This window comes from Leucoraja erinacea, chromosome 39, assembly GCF_028641065.1.
Source record: "Leucoraja erinacea ecotype New England chromosome 39, Leri_hhj_1, whole genome shotgun sequence".
Classification (NCBI taxonomy): Eukaryota; Metazoa; Chordata; class Chondrichthyes; order Rajiformes; family Rajidae; genus Leucoraja; species Leucoraja erinaceus.
This window is the reverse complement of record NC_073415.1, coordinates 5,301,594-5,321,580: the sequence shown is the minus strand read 5'-3', so window position 1 is coordinate 5,321,580 and position 19,987 is coordinate 5,301,594. Positions and strand designations below refer to the sequence as shown.

The 19,987-nt window shown below is 40.1% G+C and overlaps 1 protein-coding gene across 9 annotated transcripts in view; it reads right to left on the bottom strand.

The window, feature by feature from the left end:
* Nucleotides 1–1,289: 1,289 nt before the first annotated feature.
* Nucleotides 1,290–19,987, bottom strand: part of brd4 (bromodomain containing 4) — a 133,525-nt gene continuing 114,827 nt past the window's right edge. For all 9 annotated transcript variants that reach the window (XM_055664100.1, XM_055664107.1, XM_055664106.1 and 6 more), the window contains 9 exons: nucleotides 15,471–15,532; nucleotides 12,870–13,110; nucleotides 10,679–11,260; nucleotides 9,652–9,758; nucleotides 7,820–7,985; nucleotides 7,184–7,314; nucleotides 6,014–6,240; nucleotides 4,126–4,430; nucleotides 1,290–2,934 (listed from right to left, as the gene is read on the bottom strand). In XM_055664100.1, the coding sequence (XP_055520075.1) occupies nucleotides 2,918–2,934; nucleotides 4,126–4,430; nucleotides 6,014–6,240; nucleotides 7,184–7,314; nucleotides 7,820–7,985; nucleotides 9,652–9,758; nucleotides 10,679–11,260; nucleotides 12,870–13,110; nucleotides 15,471–15,532 (1,838 nt within the window). In that variant the 3' untranslated portion in view covers nucleotides 1,290–2,917. The remainder of the gene's footprint in view (nucleotides 2,935–4,125; nucleotides 4,431–6,013; nucleotides 6,241–7,183; nucleotides 7,315–7,819; nucleotides 7,986–9,651; nucleotides 9,759–10,678; nucleotides 11,261–12,869; nucleotides 13,111–15,470; nucleotides 15,533–19,987) is intronic.

Sequence of the window (19,987 nt, the reverse complement as noted above, 5' to 3'; positions counted from 1 at the left end):
AAGCACCTGCATTTTTCCAAATGTCCGACTGTCTGGGTTTGAGAAATTTTTCTGGAAGCGATAATTTTGATTTGGAAGATTTAAAAATGCTGTATTTATTATGAAACCATTTTATATATGGCTGTGAATAAACAATTTGGGGGGGGGGGGGGGGGGGGGGAAATCAGCTTTGTTTGCAATCAAGATCAAAAGATCCCCTTTTGGCAGAGATAAGTAAGCATGCTATAAATGAATATAGGCAAGATACAAATTACAAAATTGGTTTTCACATAATAATCTTTTGAAGATCAATTCCTCCGCTTCAAGTTCCAAACTCAGCATCACGAAGAAGTTAAACTGTAAACATTTCCCTACCTTATAACTAGATGCACCTCTTTATAAATCAGTTCTTAAGTGCATCATTATACTGGTGTATGGAGATAACACAGAGTGCTGCAATGGATATTAGTTGAGCTATTCTAGCTTCTTAAATTTCCTTTCTTTCTGAAAATGTTTTGATAACACTTCTTTAGTTATATGCACTTATTCTGTTACTGATATTGGAAAATATCCATGATTTTTCTTTCGATACCGTAAGAGGAAAACTAAATTGAACCAATTCTTTAACTCAATCTTGTCCTTGCATTAACAATGGAAGGTCTCATTGCCGAGAGAAGAATATTCAGGCTTTAAGACACAAGTTTCTTTGAGTAATTGAAACCCAATTATATATCTTGCTCTCCTACTAGACGCCCATATCTTTCTCCACTTTCCAAAATTTCTTGGCACCAACTTCCGGCAATAGATTGGAAAGTCATTTCCAATATTACTGGCACAGCCAACTAAAAAAAGTGCATCTCTTGTGCAGAGTTGTCTGTGGAATAACTTTCTCCAAAGCATTTTTATATCAAAAGGCATGGAAAGTTGGCCCATGAAACAAATGAAATTATTGCAGGGTCCAATTCTTCCAAAATCATCAGATGTACCATGTTGACATCTATTCTAGCAACATCATGTACTGAGCTACTCAGCTGACTATTTTTCTAGCAAATACCTGAACATTTGTCAGAACTATAGTCCTGGCAGCATGTTGACAATTAACAGCAGGGTTGTTTAAAAGCGCTTTTTAAAAAAAATCACGTTTTCTTACTGTGGCAAATGTGTCATTTAACTTTTAATAATGGAGTAATTTTAATCAAGATGTATCATAAGCAAGCTACGTTATCAGTGCATTCTGAAAGCATGATCATTAGGTATAGGTGATCACTCCAATGGAACAGATTCTAGGCTAAAGAAAAAAGACACCAGTGTATTGTATAAAAGGTGTGTTTATTCAATAATCGATACAGACCAAATGCAATTTTTCTGCCTCTCAGTAAAACCGACTTTAAACTGAGGTTACCAACACTGGAGCTGGTACTGTATAGTGGGTATTTTGGCACATTAAAATATGTTCATTTAAAAAAAAAAGAAAAAGGTTAAAAACAGCTGAAAAAATAAAATTATATTTAAAGGCAAAGACGAGGAATGGTACATTAATTTAAATTTTGCCATATTTGCCATAAAACAATCACTCGTCTAATTCTTGCTGCAGAGTTTAACTAGGAGAACCAGCACTTCACTTGATGCTTTTAGCGAATACTAAAGAGACACTTGCACAGAAACAGCTCGTATATTTTGTACAACCCTCTGAAGAAAAAAAAGGAACGCCCAGAATCGACCATATAAAGATAAAACTCACACCTGGGCCTCCAAATCGTATGGAAGTCTGCTACATTAATAAAGTAAGTTTTTTTTAATTACAGAAAACATACAAGTTAAGCATTGCACACCAACCATACCCACTATACAGCATCGGTTGAACTACTCAAGGGCAGCTGAAACCTCTGGTTATTTGCAGAAAAGAAAGTCAGCTCTTGTATCTTTACTATTCAGAGGGACAACAGTACAAAACAGTTTCAGCAGTGCCATTCAACATTCGTATCTCCTGAGGTAATGAGACAAAACAATTTTACCTACTTTGGTTGGTAGTCCAGCTTTGATCCCAAACACTGCAGAAAAGAAATTAAAACGGAAAAACAAAAAAAAAAATGCTTTAGATGGGACAGCTGTTTAAACTCATAACCTCCGACATACGATTTTTTTCCCTTTTTTGTATTGCCATAACCATCACATGGCTTGTCAGAACATACCCAGCCTAGTATGTGAAAACTCTGTAGATAAACAAAACCCGCAGACAGCACTATGCACTGTAAAAAAAAAATGAACACATAGTTGCACTGCTTAAATAGTCCATCCAGATTATACTGTTGTAACTTAGTGAAGGGGCCAGTTTTCCCAATTACAGGGGAATCCACCCATATATATCATAGTATTGCCCCGTTCTCTCATGAGCAGTGAAGGAGACGAACTAGATTTATAGAGCCAATGCAGCAAAACCGTTCAGGAAACAGGGCCCTGACACTGTAACAGTGAAAGCCTGTTTGATTGAGTACATCAGAATGTTATTGTGTCTTTTCGTACATAGTGAAGGAGTTTGGCGAGGACAGCCTTGCAGCTAATGGGTAACCCCTCCCTACCCTCTTTACAGTAGTATCATTCGGAAAGCTGGACGCACATTTGTGCACGTGTTTTCTAAACAACAATAAGTTTTTTTTGTCTATTTGTTCATTCCTATATTGTGGGTTAAATGTAAGGCAGACTTCTGTCCATCCATGTCCATCCATCCATTCAAGGCATCGACTGAACGATTCGCTCACTCACTGGGTCACACATGCAGAAAGACCGTGCACCAAGAACCTGGCCCAAACACTACGGTGCCACGCAACTCATGGAAAACAGTTTCGTAGTACTTTCAAAAGTCAGGATATCCAGGAAAAGGAGTCCTCAGAAGAGATTCTCTTCAAATATTGCCATTAAGTCGCTCTGAAAATTCATGTCAATCGTAGCCGCCATCTAAATCACAAAAGAAATGTGTGAGAAAACAATCATGTACGGTTTGTCTATTCTGTCAGTAATTTAAAACTTTATTTTTTTTCCAGAAATCTTCAAATAATTGCTTGCTATACAGCCTCACTAATATAAGAAACAGGCAAAGTCAATCTTTAGCTGATCAAAGGGCAAAAGTAGAGTTAGATGACAGACCCACCATTATTTGCTCGTTTGTTAAATGGCAGGGTGGGTTGTATTTCCAATGTTTGCTCAGAATTTCTAATGCCTAGTCGAGGGCCATGCCCAATGGATGCATACATCAAGGTTAGTTTACTCGAACATTCCTTTCTAAACGCAACGAGGATCAATGGAAGACCCCTATGAGGGATTCATAACCAGGAGGTCAAAACTTTAAAGCGAAGGACAAACAATAGATTTTAATGACAAACCTGTTAATTTGTCAACTTCACCTCTGCAATGATTGCACTGATAACCCAAGAGAACACAATCATTATCAGCTATAAAATAATGACATAGTGGATCCTTAATTAAAGATCCTAGCTCTCCCCTATTTTAGTATCACATCCCTTTTTTGTACCCATCAGTCCGCAACTCAGGGGCAGGTAAAAATCAAATCCCCATCAACTAGCCAGAGTCCCTTCTGCTTCAAAGAATATTTTTAGATGGTTCTTCTCACTTCACCATTAAAACTTTCTTAAACTCGTTAAATGGTTGCTGGCCAAAAATTCAAAGTATCACCTTAATATATCAAGATTTCAAACGCTAATCAGTATTTTCAAACTGATCCTAATTTTTGCAATTTGTGTATTTAATCATCAGTATCCAATGAAAACAATCCTGTAAAAAAAATATTTTCACCAACTCCCTAAAGGTACTAATACGTCCCAAAGGTGTACTAATATTCCCAAAGGTACTAATATTGCACAAGTGCACTGGCCCTTCAGTAACAGCTTATTTAACACACACTGCAGAAATATTGAATCTATTCTATACTTTTACAATATTCATACACAAAATTCTTCTGGTTGATATCAATGGGTTACATATCACAAAAAATTAGGGACAATTTTTTCCCCTCTGTGAACCCACGGTAAACTATCTAAAAAGTTATCACAAACTAATAGGCATGGTTCTAAGGGACTGTAAATCCTGTTCAACATTCCATCCCATCTACGAGTTGCACTGGAAACTTACTGCTTCCTTCCGCCTTCGTTCTTGCTCCCGCTTCCTTGCTAGCTCTCGCTGCTGATCCAGCATAGACTGTGAGGTGGGCTGAGAGCCCTGTTGCTGCTGCTGCTGCTGTTGCTGCTGCTGCTGTTGCTGCTGCTGCTGCACCTGTTGTTGTTGCTGTTGTTGTTGCTGTTGCTGCTGTTGCTGTTGTTGTTGCTGCTGCTGCTGCTTGTTGCTGTTGCTGTTGCTGTTGAAGATGCTGCTGCTGTCTTCTCACCTCCTCGTGAGCTCTCCGGGCGCACTCCAAAGCATCCTCCTCATCTCGACTTCTGGAAATTCAAACCAATATTCGGTCAAAAGCAGTACAAGGGTAGCAAAGCGCCACCTGTTGAGTTCTAGTTCAGTCGGCTGTAGACATATTCAATACACTTGAGCAATTGTTTTGAGTTTTGAAGATACGGCCAGAAACAGGCCCTTCTGCCCACCAAGTCCGTGCCAACCAGCAATCCCAGCAAACTAACACTATCCTACATACACACTCAGGACAATTTACCATTATACCCAGGCAATAGGCCTACAAATCTGTACTTCTTCGGAGTAAAAGCAATACCGAAAGCAATGGCTTAGAGTTTGCTGCAAAGGAATATCAAAGAAAATCTGGTCATTTACTTGGACTTAAAAGATTTTCCCCATAACATTGGCTGAAAACCTGAGCTAATAATATGACCAGGATAACAAAACAGTTTGGAGTCAGAGAGGAAAAGCAAGCAATCACGCATCTCCTCCACCGTTGATTAGGAAATTAAAACCTGACACAAGTATCAATAGGAATGGTGATTTCAATGTTAAATTAGATCTAAAAGAAACAAAGGAGGGGGGGAAAATAATGAATTGAGGAAAAAAAAAGTACTTTAAAGCCTCAATCAACAACAAAAATTTGAAGGAAATGACATTGCAATCTTTCCCTTTTGGTATTATTGAGATTGATTTGCTTTATTAATGCACAGTGATATTAAATGGGCATTTAGAAAGGAAATCATCAGTCCAGGACAAGGGGTCACAGCTTAAGGATAAGGGGGAAATCCTTTAAAACTGAGATGAGAAGTACTTTTTTCACACAGAGTGGTGAATCTCTGGAACTCTCTGCCACAGAGGGTAGTTGAGGCCAGTTCATTGGCTATATTTAAGAGGGAGTTAGGTGTGGCCCTTGTGGCTAAGGGGATCAGAGGGTATGGAGAGAAGGCAGGTACGGGATACTGAGTTGGATGATCAGCCATGATCATATTGAATGGCGGTGCAGGCTCGAAGGGCCGAATGGCCTACTCCTGCACCTAATTTCTATGTTTCTATGAAATGAATAAACCTCTGTGCATCGAGCTTGTCTCTGATATGCAAACATACAAAACAGCTTTCAAGGATGGGAGGAACAGTGTGATGCAACTCCTACGCAACTTTACCAATATTTCAAATAGGTCCTTTTGTCAGAAGAAACTTGATCATAATTGTTCAAAGATTCAAGTTTCTTCCGCTGCATTCCAAAGACTCAACCTGAAACACAGCGCAGGCCAACAATGACTACTTAGTAGACAAATCAAGAAAGGAAGTTGATTTAACAGAGGAATCTTCATCCACAATGGGCCTTCCTTGTAACAGAGAACTGCTCCTTTCCTGGCACACTTCTACAGGTGCTGAGGTGAGAACATTTTGTGCACAATGAGTTCAGTGGCAATAAGCACCGGGCACCAAGCACAGCCGGTATACATTAAGCTGGCTGGCAAGAAACGAAGGAAGCAAGGCAAACCTTACAGTAAATACAAAAATGAATTTCACTGTCCCTTGATGCATATGACAATAAAGTACAATTGAACTACATCGGCTTGATAGTGCTAAGAAATGGAAAGGCTAGACTTGCCGCTGTCTCTCCTGCTCCATGCGGAGACGCTCCTTCTCCGCTGCCTCGTGTTGCATCTTACGATACTCTTCCTGTGCTTTAAGCGCCTTTTCTCGCTCCTCTTTCTCTCGCGCTGCTCGCCTAAACTGCTCAAAGCTATCGCTTGATGATTTTGCCGTAGATGAGGGAGTGGAAGGAGTCTTCTTAACAAGACTTGCCCATGATCCCATGTTCTTGATCTTGAGATCCTGAAACATGCACGCATAAAGAATGTAGAACTCCAATATGGTAACAACGCACAATTAACTCTCAAGCTGAACAGGTCTGAGAAACCAAAATAAACAATTTAGGTACAATTTAAGACTTAGTAATTCAAAGAAAAGAATTTGAACATTTCTATTTTAAAATAATATTTAACGTTAGTTCATTGATAAATAACTAAGTAGCTCATTCATCCAGTTTCATGGACCCAAAAGATCACTGATTCAGAATGAATTACCAACCATCAGAGACATAATTCAGGAAAATAACAATCAAAATAAATATATTTTCTCACAATTGAGGAATTCCCTAAGGGGACTTCAGGACAGGAATAAAAACAAGTGGATTGGTCACCAGTTAATGGTAAGGGGCTGTCCCACTTGGGCGACCTAATTGGCGAGTTTAGAAGTTTAAAAAAAAAATGACATGTTGAAGACCGCCTTCAACTATGTAGAAGACCAGTTTCGACTAGCTACGACTAACTTCTGGAAAACTGGACGCCGAATAGTGGAGAGTGAAGATGACTTCCTTCGATCTCCCTTCGACCTCCCTTGGACTATCTTGAAGACTATCTACGACCACCCTCGATTACCTACGACTAACATGCCGACCTACTAAGACTAAACCTACGAGTAAAAAAAGTATCGATTTTTTCCAAGGCGACCTTTTTTTACTCGCGGCCATTTTTTAACATATTGAAAAAAACGCCGCGACCTAGCTGAGGCCTCGAGTACACGGAGACCACTCTCGAGCATGAAGGAGAGCTACGAAGACCTCCTATGACCTCATGTCGACCATGCTGCAAGTATGAGTCAAGGGCAAACTCGCCAGAACTCGTGGATTAGGTCGCCCAAGTGGAACATCCCCTTTAGTTATCACTCCATATTGGAGTGGACATGGTCATCAGTTAATGCATGCAATGCCTCTCACCTTTTTGGGAGCCACAGGAGTTTTGGGCGTCTGTTGTTTGTGTTTGTCTTTGTCCTGAGGAGAAGGCTGCGAGCTGTGTTCCGGAGGCCGAATCACTGGCCCAGCAACTTCCATCTGCTTCATCTCCGCCCCTGCAGGAGGAAAGAACCCAAAGTCCCTCAACACACATTTGAACAAAAATGATGGAAACATTCTGATCAAGAATCCTCTGCGGAGGGAGAGAAATAAAAGTGCAGACTCGATGGGCCAAAGATTTATAGGAAAGAACTGCAGATGCAGTCTGAAGAAGGGCCTCGACCCGAAACTTCACCCAATCCTTTTCTCCAGAGATGCTGAGTTACACAGCATTTTTATGTTTACCTTCAATGAGTCAAAGGGCCAGTTTCTACATTGTTTCTCTAAAGTCTAAAGTAAATGACAATTTCACTGGAAACAGACGTTGAGAAATGAGCTGATGCAGTCCTCCTGCTTGTGTTTGCAAGCAGAGTTCCTGAGATTATCTCTGAAGGGCAATGCACTGATTTTTTAATTATGTCTCTTGTTCTGAAGGAAGGTCATAATCAAAGCAGGCGAAGAACTTCCGTCATATCTGAAGGGATGATAATGATCCCCAAGGCGATAGAATGTGCTACTTACTGTGACCAAGATGTGGAGGTGGTTTGTTTCCTTCCCTCGGCTTTGATGGCTCCTGCCGCATTGAAGGACTAAATGGCTCATTTCTGATTACGGGTGAAGAGTGACTCTTCTCTTCTTTCACGTGCACCATCGGTTGCGACTGTACTATTGACGGTGTTCGGGGTTCCTGTGAGAGAATAAATATTTCTCAGACCATAGCAATCCAAATTAGACTGTTGAGATAAAAGTATCCAAGCTACTGTGAATCAGTGGAGTTTCCATTCATGCTACACTAATGTACACCCATAGCAAAATGAACGCATGTAAACAGCAGAATCAAACAGAAAGGGGCACCGTCTGGCAGGATAGTGTAGGCGAATACTGTAGTATTAAAACCTGCTGGAAACAAATCAGGTCAGGCACCTTCTTAGAAAAGAGAAACATTTAAGGACAGAGACCTTTCACTCTGAGTGGTCAGGTTCACTGCATTTTTCTGAAACGCAATAGTTGCGTCAGTTCCAAGCAAGTTTGCAAAGATTGCTCCATGCATCGGAAATCTGTGCCCATTTCTGACAGGGAAGATTTTCCCAGGCTCAGAGGGGAGGAAGATTTAGAGGACAAGTCACAACAGGCCTTGTACAAAGCTGGAGAATTAGTATGCAGAGAAACTAAACTGCCCGGATTATATGCACTCAAAGTAAAATAGGTCAGTGTTCATTTCTCTACAGTGTTGATGCCCAAATACCATAACTGTGCATGAGAATGATAGTTTTAGCTCATTGCTATATATTTAGTTTCATGTTAATGGATAGGTTTAGAATTTCAGGGTCATGATAACTTTCACAAAACTTCAATTTGCCTCAAATGAACTCTCAACTGTTAAATGAGAGGTTGCCTGCAAAGTGTACTGTGCAAACTCGTATGTACAATTACACCAAATTTAACAGAGATTGAATGCACACTTTCCTGGTGATTACTTGAATTTGCCTCTGATAGAGGCTTCATTATCAAAGAACAGCTTTCAGAAAAATGCAGGTGAAGTTGCACAGGGGACGTGAGAGCAAGAGAAAAAATAACTTTGAAAGGAATGAGTCAATTTCCAGAACAACCATTCAATTGGTTCGATTCACTGTTGCTGAATTTGACAAGCTGAACTATTGACAAGCTTCATTATATTGTGACTGTTGCTGTACCAAACATTCATTATGTAAAGTGTGAGAACATTCTTCATGAACAATGCTTCTCAAAGATTCCCCGATTAGGACAATAAGTGAAATTGTAAAGGCATCTGGCTTGATCTCAAGTCTATGACGATCTCAACACAAATAGTGACTGGAGAATTAAAACTGGACAAAGTTTCTGCTCTTCATCGCTAGCCACTGAACCTTCATGCGAGTCTAAGTGTGCGTAGACAGATTATTAGTATCGTTTTGTTTTTTTTAATGCTCAGCAAAGTTCACTTTATTAGAGGCATATTTTTAACCAAATGTTTTTTCACCATGTCCTGCAAATACTAATCTTTTTGTAGATGCTGATTTAAAGGCCCCAAAGAGCGTTGTTGTGTTTCCTCTGCCCATGGCCTCCCGCGTGTGTCCCCCCCCCCCCCCGAATTTAGCTGATCTTGCTGACTTCCATCATGAAACACAAGCTTGCCTGCCTCCAGACCACTACGTCCACAGACTCGTCTTACCTCACCCTTTTATTTTACGATCTTGCCAACCGTGTCAAAATCAGACACAAAAAATTGAAAAATCCGATTCATTGTTAGGAAAAGAAACAAAAAAAGAAAGAATATCATGCCTGCTTGGAATAGACTATGCTTTGCTCCATGATACGGAAAATGTGCTTTTTACCTGTTTTTTAGTCTGTACATTTCTTGGTGGTGACTGGACAAGGGATGGAAATTGTGGCAGTGGTGGGGAATGCATCAGGAGCGGAGAAGACACATCTGCCATATGAGCTGAGAAAAGCAAGCAAGAAAAATTAAAACAACAATTTTCCACCAAAGGAAATTTAATTAGCACTTTTTGTACCTTCAGAATTTCCCAAGAACTTTGCAACTTAAAAAAAAGTTGTCACTTTTTATGCATGGTTGTTAAGATCAGACATTTTTTCAAAGTAGTTAAGGGGTCAATATTTACCAGAAGAATGGGCTTTTGAAAAGCCTAGATAGAGTGGACGTGGAAAGGATGTTTCCATTAGTGGGAGAGTGCAGAACCACATGGGAAAAGCCTCACAATAAAATCAAAATAAGTTTGGAATGAAGATGGAGGTATTTCTTTAGCCAGAAGGTGGTGAACCCGTGGAATTAATTGCCACAGACGTCGTGGAGGCTGTAATTGGGCACTTCTAAAGCGGAGATTGATAGGTTCTTGATTAGTAAAGGTGTCAAAGATTACAGGCAGGAGAATGGGGTTGAGAGGGGAAAATGGATCGAATGGCGGAGTAGACTCAATGAGCCGAATGGCCTAATTCTTTCCAGTGCCTTATTCTCCAAATTCTTCAAAACAGTATCAAGAAATCTTTTATGTTCATTTGAGTGAAAATGGACTGCTTAGAAAATTATTGTTTGATGAGTTTATCAAAAGGCGCATCATTGATTTTTTTTAACTTAAAATTGAACTATTATTTCAATGAATTTTTTTCATTTCAAATACTACTTTACGATTATGTATAGGCCTGTTTTGGACCAAACATTCTTTAGTTCTGGAACCAACTTGAATTTTTAGCTTTAAATTATTCTGAATAATCTTCACGATTTGTAAAATCTTGCTTAACAAAATATTTCTCAGGAATTCATCCCTTTTGTAAATCAAGGATTATTTGATTTGCTGCATAAATGACAGAGTAAGAGACGGATGTTTTTTTAAGACTCCTTACCTGTGGAGTAGGGATCAGGTTTTGGCTGCCGTGGGGAGTGGTGATGCTGAATGACTTGCTGGGGTTTCGCCTGCGGGGGAGGTTGGTGGGGAGGCTGCGGGTGCTGGATGTGTGGTGGAAACTGCATGGGCTGCATGTGAAGTGGCCTTGGCTGCTGCTGCTGCTGTTGCTGTTGTACCTGCTGTTGGGAGAGAGGCTGAGGCTGGGGATGTGTCACAGCCTGAGTGTGGGGTGGAGGCTGGGGCTGCGCGTGAGATACCTGTGGTTGGCTGAGGATGGTCTGGGGCAGTGGCTGGGGCAGGGACGCAGTCTGGACCGTTGAGAGAAGCGGGGTGTGACTCTGGGCCTTTTGCAGCTGTTGCAGATACAGGTGCATCTGAGAAGCATGTAGGGGGATCGAGAGATGAGATGGTAGTTCTTCCTCTTCTAGAATAGCTGGCGGCTGAGTCATCTGTGGGGGCTGTAATATAGGCTGTGGGACCATGGGCGGGGACTGTGCAAGAGGACGAGGCTGTTTGGGAGGTAATGGTGCCGCTTTACCACTGGGTCTGGATGGCTGTTGAGGCAAACTACTGTGCAAGGCTAAAAAAAAAGAAAACAAAATGATATTAACTTTCAACATATAGCAGAACGTTGCAAGGCAAATATTGATATGTATAGCCAAACCGTACACCTATAGTCAGTGCTTAGATCACAAGGAAGTACAATGCTGGAATTGTAAAGAAAACACAAAGTGTTAGAGTAACTCAGTGGGTCAGGTAGTATCTCTGGAGTGGATAAATAAATCACATTTTAGGCCAGGATGTCTGAAGAAGGGCCCCGGCTGGAAAAAGAGTCTGAAGGAGAGTTCCAACCCGAGATATCGCCTATCCATGTCCTTTCATTTTTATTATTTGTTGAACTTTTTTTTTTGTCAATTTCTTGTGTTATCTATTGAGTACTGCATTTACAAAGGGAGTTAGATGTGTGGCCCTTGTGGCTAAGGGGATCGGGGGTATGGAAAGAAGGCAGGTACAGGATACTGAGTTGGATGATCAGCCATGATCATATTGAATGGCGGTGCAGGCTCGAAGGGCCGAATGACCTACTCCTGCACCTAATTTCTATGTTTCTATGTTATGGTGTTGATGCACGTAAGAATTTAATTGTTCCGTTTAAAGGTCATATTACAATAAAACACTCTTAAATAGAGCTCTCTTAATTGACTATCAGATGTCACCTAGCCCGCTGAATTATTCCAGTGCTTTTAATATAGACAAAAAGATACTGGTACTCGTATAACAGTTCATGCAAAGATATTGGCTGCTGTACATCACTTGAAACTTTTTAGAGATGCTGGTATACCATACAGTCACTAATCAAAAAGCACTGCTTAGTCATCATCCTATAGTTCTTCATTTTCTCCTCTTATTATTATTTGCTCCCGAAATATTGGCACCTTCACTTTTCAATTTTAAAACTGTATTCCAATCATTGACACTATTTCACCATAAGTCAAGAATGATTTCTTGACCAGCACAAAATATACCCATCACCAGCAGTACACATCCCCATCCCCTCACCCCAACATTTGCAATCAAATATTTGGAAGGTGGCACGCACCATTTGCATTTCCTCAACCATTTTACACATCCCGACAAAACAAAACCCTTTTTATTCAACTCTATGGGTTTTCTCTTTATTTGCTAAAAGGTTTTCCATCATTACCACTCCATCCATTTTGCAAGCCACGCCAACAGCAGAATGAAACATTAATAAGTACATCTCTTTATGCGTTTGGGAATTTGGCTGGTCTTGGTGAATGGCAATGAGATACAGCAGGATGGTAGACAGAAGGGAAGGATGGAGGTCCAACATTACAGTAACAATTATTCAATACACTGGCGGAAACCACAAGATATTTTAAATCTTGTGATCTTCCAAGCAGAGTACATGGTATAAAGATTAAGACAAAAAACTAGATGCTGAAATCTTAAGAAAAAATCAAATGCTTTTGGAACTCAGTAGATCAGGCAGCATTCACTTTTGACCAGTTGTATTCCTCCAGCATTGTGTGTGGTTTACTCAGAATAAACATTATCCAGCATATCATTTCAGTAAAATCTCGAGGAAAAATTAATATTCTATACAATTTCCAAAAGGTTTCTCAGATGCTTGACCTCACTACAAGGCTGTGATGCTAGCCACACACCTGGTGGAGACACCACTGAATGCTGGGTGAGGTGAGGGGGCGAATGCTGTTCGGGTGGTGGCGGCAAATGCGTCTGCAGCTCGCTTTGGTGAGGAAGGTGCATTATGGGCTGTCCAAAGTGCGGCATGGCATCATAGGCATTGGTCAATATCTGTGGCTCCATGATTGGAAGGGGAGTAGGTATAAACTGTGGAGGTGATTGCTTCATCGGCTGTGGAAGCTGATGGTGGTGGTGATGTTGCTGCAGAGAAAAAGATAAAAATTCATTAAAGTTAAGTTTTTGTTTTAAGAAACACATGCTATTTTAATGTATGCATTTGGATTCATGCTGTATGCATTTTCCTAACATTTCTTTTCTAATTTCCTTGCCAATTTTCTCTCGAACCTTCCAATATTTGGAACTAATTTTCACCGTCCACAGAGCCAGTTGTCGGCACACTCAAGTGATCCAGAAAGCACAACCTCACTCCAGTTTTTCCAACACTTCCAGCTTCTAAAGCAGATAGAACTGGCCTCCATCTTCACAACTAAAATAATGAACCAGGAGTGACCAAAAGCCAGAAGAATCAGATTGACTTCTACCCAATTCTAACAGTCTAGTGCAAAATACTATTCCACAAGCTTACATGGTCAGACCATTGTGAACTGCATGCTGAGACATTGCTACAGACAGAATCGACAGAACTATATTGGAAAAGTCTTTGACAGAATTATATTGGAAAAGCAGCCTGAAACTCAGTTATAAAAATTAACTAGAACTTGAGTCACTGTGACAATGACATTAATTTTCTCCCTTCTGGTCTTGGATGTTGTGAGAAGAGAGAAAATATCTCAGAGTTTATGTTCTTAATCAACATCCTTCAGGAAAGAGGAAGGGAAAATGTGTTAGGTTGGGAAGGAAAGAAGCTGTTGACTCAGTAGAGAAGATTCTTAACACCTGTCCAACGTAAGAATCATTGAGTAACAACATGCAAAATAATATTTCACTGTGCTACTATTTCCATCCATCTCCTGTCAACCCATCCCACCACTCTTCAATCAAAGTACCAATTGGACAGGTCTTGCACAGCTAACACTAAATGAAACATTCCCAATTAAGTTCAGGAGCACAGAGAACCACTCATCAGCTAGCAGTTTCTGCCAGTCTGTTGAATTTCCTACAGCAATGAATTAACTGCACAGGATCCAAATGTCAGGAGTTTGTGAGACCCTCATGCAGTAATAAAATCATTCTTAAGAAGAAGAAAAAAGGAGCACCTAGCTCTCAGTCGAGTCGTCGACTGGAAATATGAAGGTATGATTGTATTATAATGGAACTTTTAAAATCAAACCTTTACAATACATTTTGTGGCTACGATACATTCCACCAGATCTCTACAATGATAACTACAGGAGTGATTCTTAACTTTGTGCACAGAAGATGTAGTAGTGATCGCATTAGGCAGTTTAAAAATGTTATAAGAATTTCATAAGGTAAATATAGAGAAGTAATTCTGCTGCAGTAATCAAGAACCAGGAGGTATTTGTTAACAATGAAAGCGAGGCCATTTCAGAGGTATTTTTAAAGGGCTGCTAAAACTAGTAACCGCTTCCCCTGAAGATTTCTGGGGAGGGGGTGGGCTTGGAGCTCTGGGGACTAAGATTAACAAAGGTTATTGTGGATAAGAGCAATAAGAAAATGTCTAAGCAAACAATTGCTATTCTGACCTAAATAAATGACAGCACAAAAGAATGCAAGCAATGCAATTTCAAAATGTCTGAATTATGGATTTTGGATAGAATTGAAAAATGCCAACGGTAAAAACTTGGGATATCTCAAACATGTTTATTTGAAGCTTTATTTGGAAAATTAAATTGAGCTTCACCTTTGGCCATGGTACAAATAACAAACGCTTTCTCAGCAAATTATCATTAATTTCAATTTTTTGCTATTTTTTCTGTTGGAGGGAGACAACTTTCTTCCTCCCAAATACAAAGCTGCACTTTCAGCCCAGTGTTTTCCATTATTTTCTACCATTTAGTTTCTGCATCATTAATGGCTCAAGCTAAAAAAAAAAGGTTTACAACCAGTTCAAAAGGACATCAAGGAGAACTGGGCGGTCGGTGTATAGGAAGGAATGAAGGAATCTCCAGTAAAACATCTACTAATTAGCCAAGCAGAGGTTGCTGAGATTATCAGCAGTGTCTGGGAGAAATTTATCTGGGATCTTTCAAGGTCTCAAGCTGTGCAGCTATTTCCTGCTGGTCAAAAGTTACAAACCTTCTTATTGTTGCATAGGCAGAAAGACAAATGGCTGGATCATGCTCTTAATGCCCTCCATCCAGACATATATCAACACAAAACACTTTTCAGGAAACTTGCAAATACAGTTTTAAAATAAATTAAGTTGTGTTGGTTGGTTGTCTTTCAAATAAAACAGGTCAAGGTTGCAGAATCATTAACATGCTGGGACAGGAGAGGTGGAGAAAAGAAATACCAGAGGAAGGAGTCCGAAATACGTTTAGTTTCTTTTAAGCAGCAAATGAAGAAATGCTCAAAACCCAAGCCACCCCCACCAGTAAACAAACAGCACAGTGTCTCAGACCAATGTTCATTCCTACCTTCTTTTGCTCCCGTCCAGAGCGACTCTTGTGGCTGCCATGTTTGGTTTTAGGTGGCACCTCTGCAGAAGAGAGTTGAAATTGAGATGTGCTGCCTGATGGACAACTAAATCTAAACTATACTATACACACAAGAGCTCCAGGTGATGACTTAAATAACTCTAACAGAGGACCTCCTTGCAGCAAAGCAGGGCAGGAGTTGTGTTTGCAACAAAATATATCTACAGGTTTTTGTTGTAGATTGTGAATTGTATTTTTAAAACAGCTGTTGGTTAAGTATTTTCATCTATTTCCTTTGTTTTCTCATCTTTTCATCTGCACCCCAAAGGAGAGGCATATAATGTGTTATTAACTGCCAGTTTTTGACCAGTTGAAGATTTTACCAGGAGATCCGTATTATGTTTCCATGCCCTTGCACATTCATTTCCAGTTTGCCCATAGCATTTCACTGGAGACAATTATCTGATCACAGAAATGGCTACAATTGAAGATTGAATTTGTACTTCTTGATCAAGTATATCCTTGTCATTTGATGGTGCCCCTGCCCCTGCAGAATAAAGTCATCTATATCTCCATTAATCACAGGCAACTCATTTCTAGGTTGTTCAAACTAATGGCACAGAGTGGATCATAGTGGTTCATCTGCCATTTTCCCCCCTACAATGAGGAACTGGTTGGTTTCAAACAACATGCATCTATTGTTCAATAGACGCTCTGTAACAAGATGAGCCTACTGCCCCATGCCTTTAAGTTTGACTTAACCCATCACCTTAACCCCCACTGAAACTTAATCAAGGTAAAGCCGGCAATTATACAACTTCAAGTCACAACATGAACAGTATTTTATAAGAGCATGAAATAGGCATTAAGGCACTGTATCTGGTTAACTATATTTTTCATTGCTTTCTTCCAGATGCTGATCAAATGAATATGCAAAAGTTAATGTCCCTTGGCACATTACTGTTTATTTAATATTTCCATTTACAAGGTAAGTAGTACATCATATTGCACTGCAGATTAATAGAATCGTAATTAAACCAATTGCTTGTATCACATCACAGGTTTCAAGTGCAAACTCAATTCATATTGTATACAGAAGGTTGGCCCACATGGGTTAAAGCAGTCCCCAGAAGTTTACAATAGGGAGGGATAGGGGGCAGAGAGGGATAGGGGGCAGAGAGGGATAGGGGGCAGAGAGTGAGTGTCCCCTCCCCACGCCCCCCCCCTCTCTCTGCCCCATGGAGGGGATAGAGAGGGAGAGGGAGGGCTAGAGGCAGCACCTACCCAGGTCGTAGAGCAGAAGCCTCCCTCACCAGGCGCCAGACCCGAGCTAGGCTGCGGCCGGCATGGACCAGAGCGAGGCCCGGAGCGATCTGAGGACGGTCAAAAGCAGCGGAGGGCCTTCCGCGAGGGTAAGCCCACCAACCAGCATGACAAGACGATCGGGCGGGGGAGACGGGAGAGGAGGTCGTCCCCTGTGACGGCCACCACGGCCACTTTTCCACTGTGCTTGTCCGTGCCCGCGCTGCAATAACGACCGGCACCCCCATGTTGTAGAACGTCAAGGAGCCCAGCGGAGTGTGCAGCACGACTTGAGCACATGTTCAACGGCATCAATCCACACTCCGCTGGTCCATGTATCTCACAGCTCGTGGAAAACAGTGAGGCTGAGCGTTGAAAATTCTGAGCAGCTTGAGGCATTGTGACGTCACCCAGCTCGCTTGAGCACGTTAGATTTTAAAAATGTCAGATTGGTCAACAATTTTAGTGAAAAACTCAGGAAGGAATGAATCAAATTTTCAGATGAGGCGATTTTTGAAACCATGAGGTAAATCTCCACCGGAATATGTAAAAATTTCACCCTCACCGCGTCGGGTTTTGGAGGAGATGTGAATCAAAGAAAAAGCTCAAGCAAGCAAACACAAGATCAAGATCTATAATAATATAGATACACACACACACCGAACAAAACTAAGCAGAGGGTGGTAATTTATTTAAGTGCTTTATCTACGCTGCCAAGTGCGACACCAAATATCAAAAGATGCAATCACCTCCATCCCACCTACATCAATTTCCTCTTTACATTAGCAGACCATGTTAAAATATTTGGGAAAAGCATCTTTGACCATGAATACTTGTTACAATAGATAAGTATAAAACAGGTACAATAGCCAATCCTGAGCTTATTGCAATTACTTTCAATTTCCAAGAACATGCATGGATGAAAAATATTTCCAGATGGTAAATACCATCTTGTGATGTATATTCTTAAGTTCAAAGCAACAATTTACAGCATTCTCTTACAAATTTAACCAAGTATCTTATTTGAACATACTTCTATGAAGCTTAATGAGAAACATATTGGACAACGCTCAAGGGTTGTGTTAGAAAATATGGCAAAAGATTAATCAAAGATTCAGCTTTTAAATGCAAGGTGCAAGGGAAGTAACTGGTTTAGGAAGGACGTCTGGATATTAAGCCTCTGACAACTTGGAAGCCAAAGGGAATGGAAAAGCAGCCAAATTTAAGGAACAGAGATGTTAAACATAGTTTTGGTAGTTAACTCAAAGCAGACTGTCATTTTACAACAGACAATGGATGCAGTTTCTCATATTAATCACCTTTTCACTAAATAAATACATATTACCAACTCTTTAATGGCTGAGATTTTCACAGGCATCTTGCTTGATGAACTAGCAAAATCTGAAGTATTCCTTTAGTCTGTGACTTGTTCAGATTATAGGATCATGACCAACTTCCATTTTGTGGAAGCGAAAAGTGAATACACAATTTCTATATTAGACCATGACAATACTTCAAGGATACTTGATGAGGTACTCTAGGACACCATGAAACTAACCAAAGAGGTGTCATATAAATGCAAACCTGTTTTTATTTAAATATATTTTGACAACACAAAGGTCTAAATTTTCAAAAAATGTTGTTTTCAACCTCGGGCCTCTTTCTTCTACAAATGGATGGGGGAAATGTAACAAGTGTATCTGGAAGTGGTGAAGTGGAGCCAGGGTGTTGATGTCCAATGAGAGGTGGAAAAAGAATCAGGCAAGAGTGAAATAAGATATTGAGGAAAAGAGCAAAATAATATACAGCTGGAAACCTTTGGTACACAAAACACCCAGTCAATGTCTATATTCCTTCTTAAACACTCTATATTCAGGATAATGGTTTCATTGAACTTCCAGATTGAAAAGATAATTAGAAAATGAGAAATTTATATTGTCCACGTTAAGACCTACATGGTTCTAATATAGGAATATCTGGATTGTCCAAAATGCAATATCAACATGATTGTATGCAATAAGATTCTGACAGACCTGGACAGACTTTAAGATGCAACCCTGGTAGAGATGTGCCGGATCAGGTGCAATTATTTAAAGATGAGGGTAATTATTTCAAATCAGAATTGGAGGAAGAAGAATTGCTTTGGCAGGTTTGCAAATTAGGGGAATTCTTTATCTAAGAGCTGTAGGTGCGGATTCATTATATATATTCAAGACCAGTAACAGGCTTATGTGAACATGAAGGAAAAAAGGAGTGATGGCCAAACGGCAGATTGTCTGTAATTAATACTTTAAAGTATACTCAAGTCGTTTTGTGACAAATAACAAAATATTTAATATTAGAAGCCGATTAAGAGAGAAAATAGTCAACAGGCCGAGAGGTTTAAAGAGGGAACTTCAGTGTGTGGCCCTTTGGAAGCTGAAAGCACAGACAATAATGGAGAACAGTCAAGTTGAAGGAATTTGGGGAAAGTAAATATACTGGAGCACTGCAAAATCAGAGATCAAGGATTAGGGAGATACAAAGCTATTGCTTTTATTGCCATAATCAAAAGGCAGTGAACTGAGTTAACAGATGGGCAAGAAAGCTAGACCAAGACTGCGTGGGAATAGTCAAATCACATGGTAACAAAAAATTATTGGAGGGTTTTGCTAACAAGCAGAGATAGACTTACTCTGGCAAAGTTCCCAAATTTAAACAGAAGTCGAGCTGGATGCTTTTCTTAGTCAAATATGACACTATGATTATGAATGATCTGGTTCAGTTACAGGAAGGTAAATGGAAGCAGTAGCTAGGATTATTTGAATGGAGGGAATTGTGGCTCATTTAAAACTCATGTCAAACAAAGCATTGCAACTTAAGAGTCAGTGGAAGGTCAAAAATGGTGAAGTGGCATTTCGACTATTCTTGCCATTCCTAAGTTGTCTTTCTTCACAGGAAATTCATACATACCCATCGTAAATTGGGATTAAGATGAGTTGAAATGAGCTGTCTGTTTCTGACTTGTTTTCTTGGGTGAAATCCAGTCATTGTTCTAATGCCTAAATCTAATCTTCCATTTGTTTTTTTTATTGAATGCGCTCAAATGGTAGAATCTTGGAAAAGATAGAGCTAAATAATAAATTCTACAAGAAAGTCAATAAGAGTGAAATCATGAAGGTGAAAAGTGAATGTCACACCACATGGTGCTTGATGGTCAGCAGCGACTCCATATA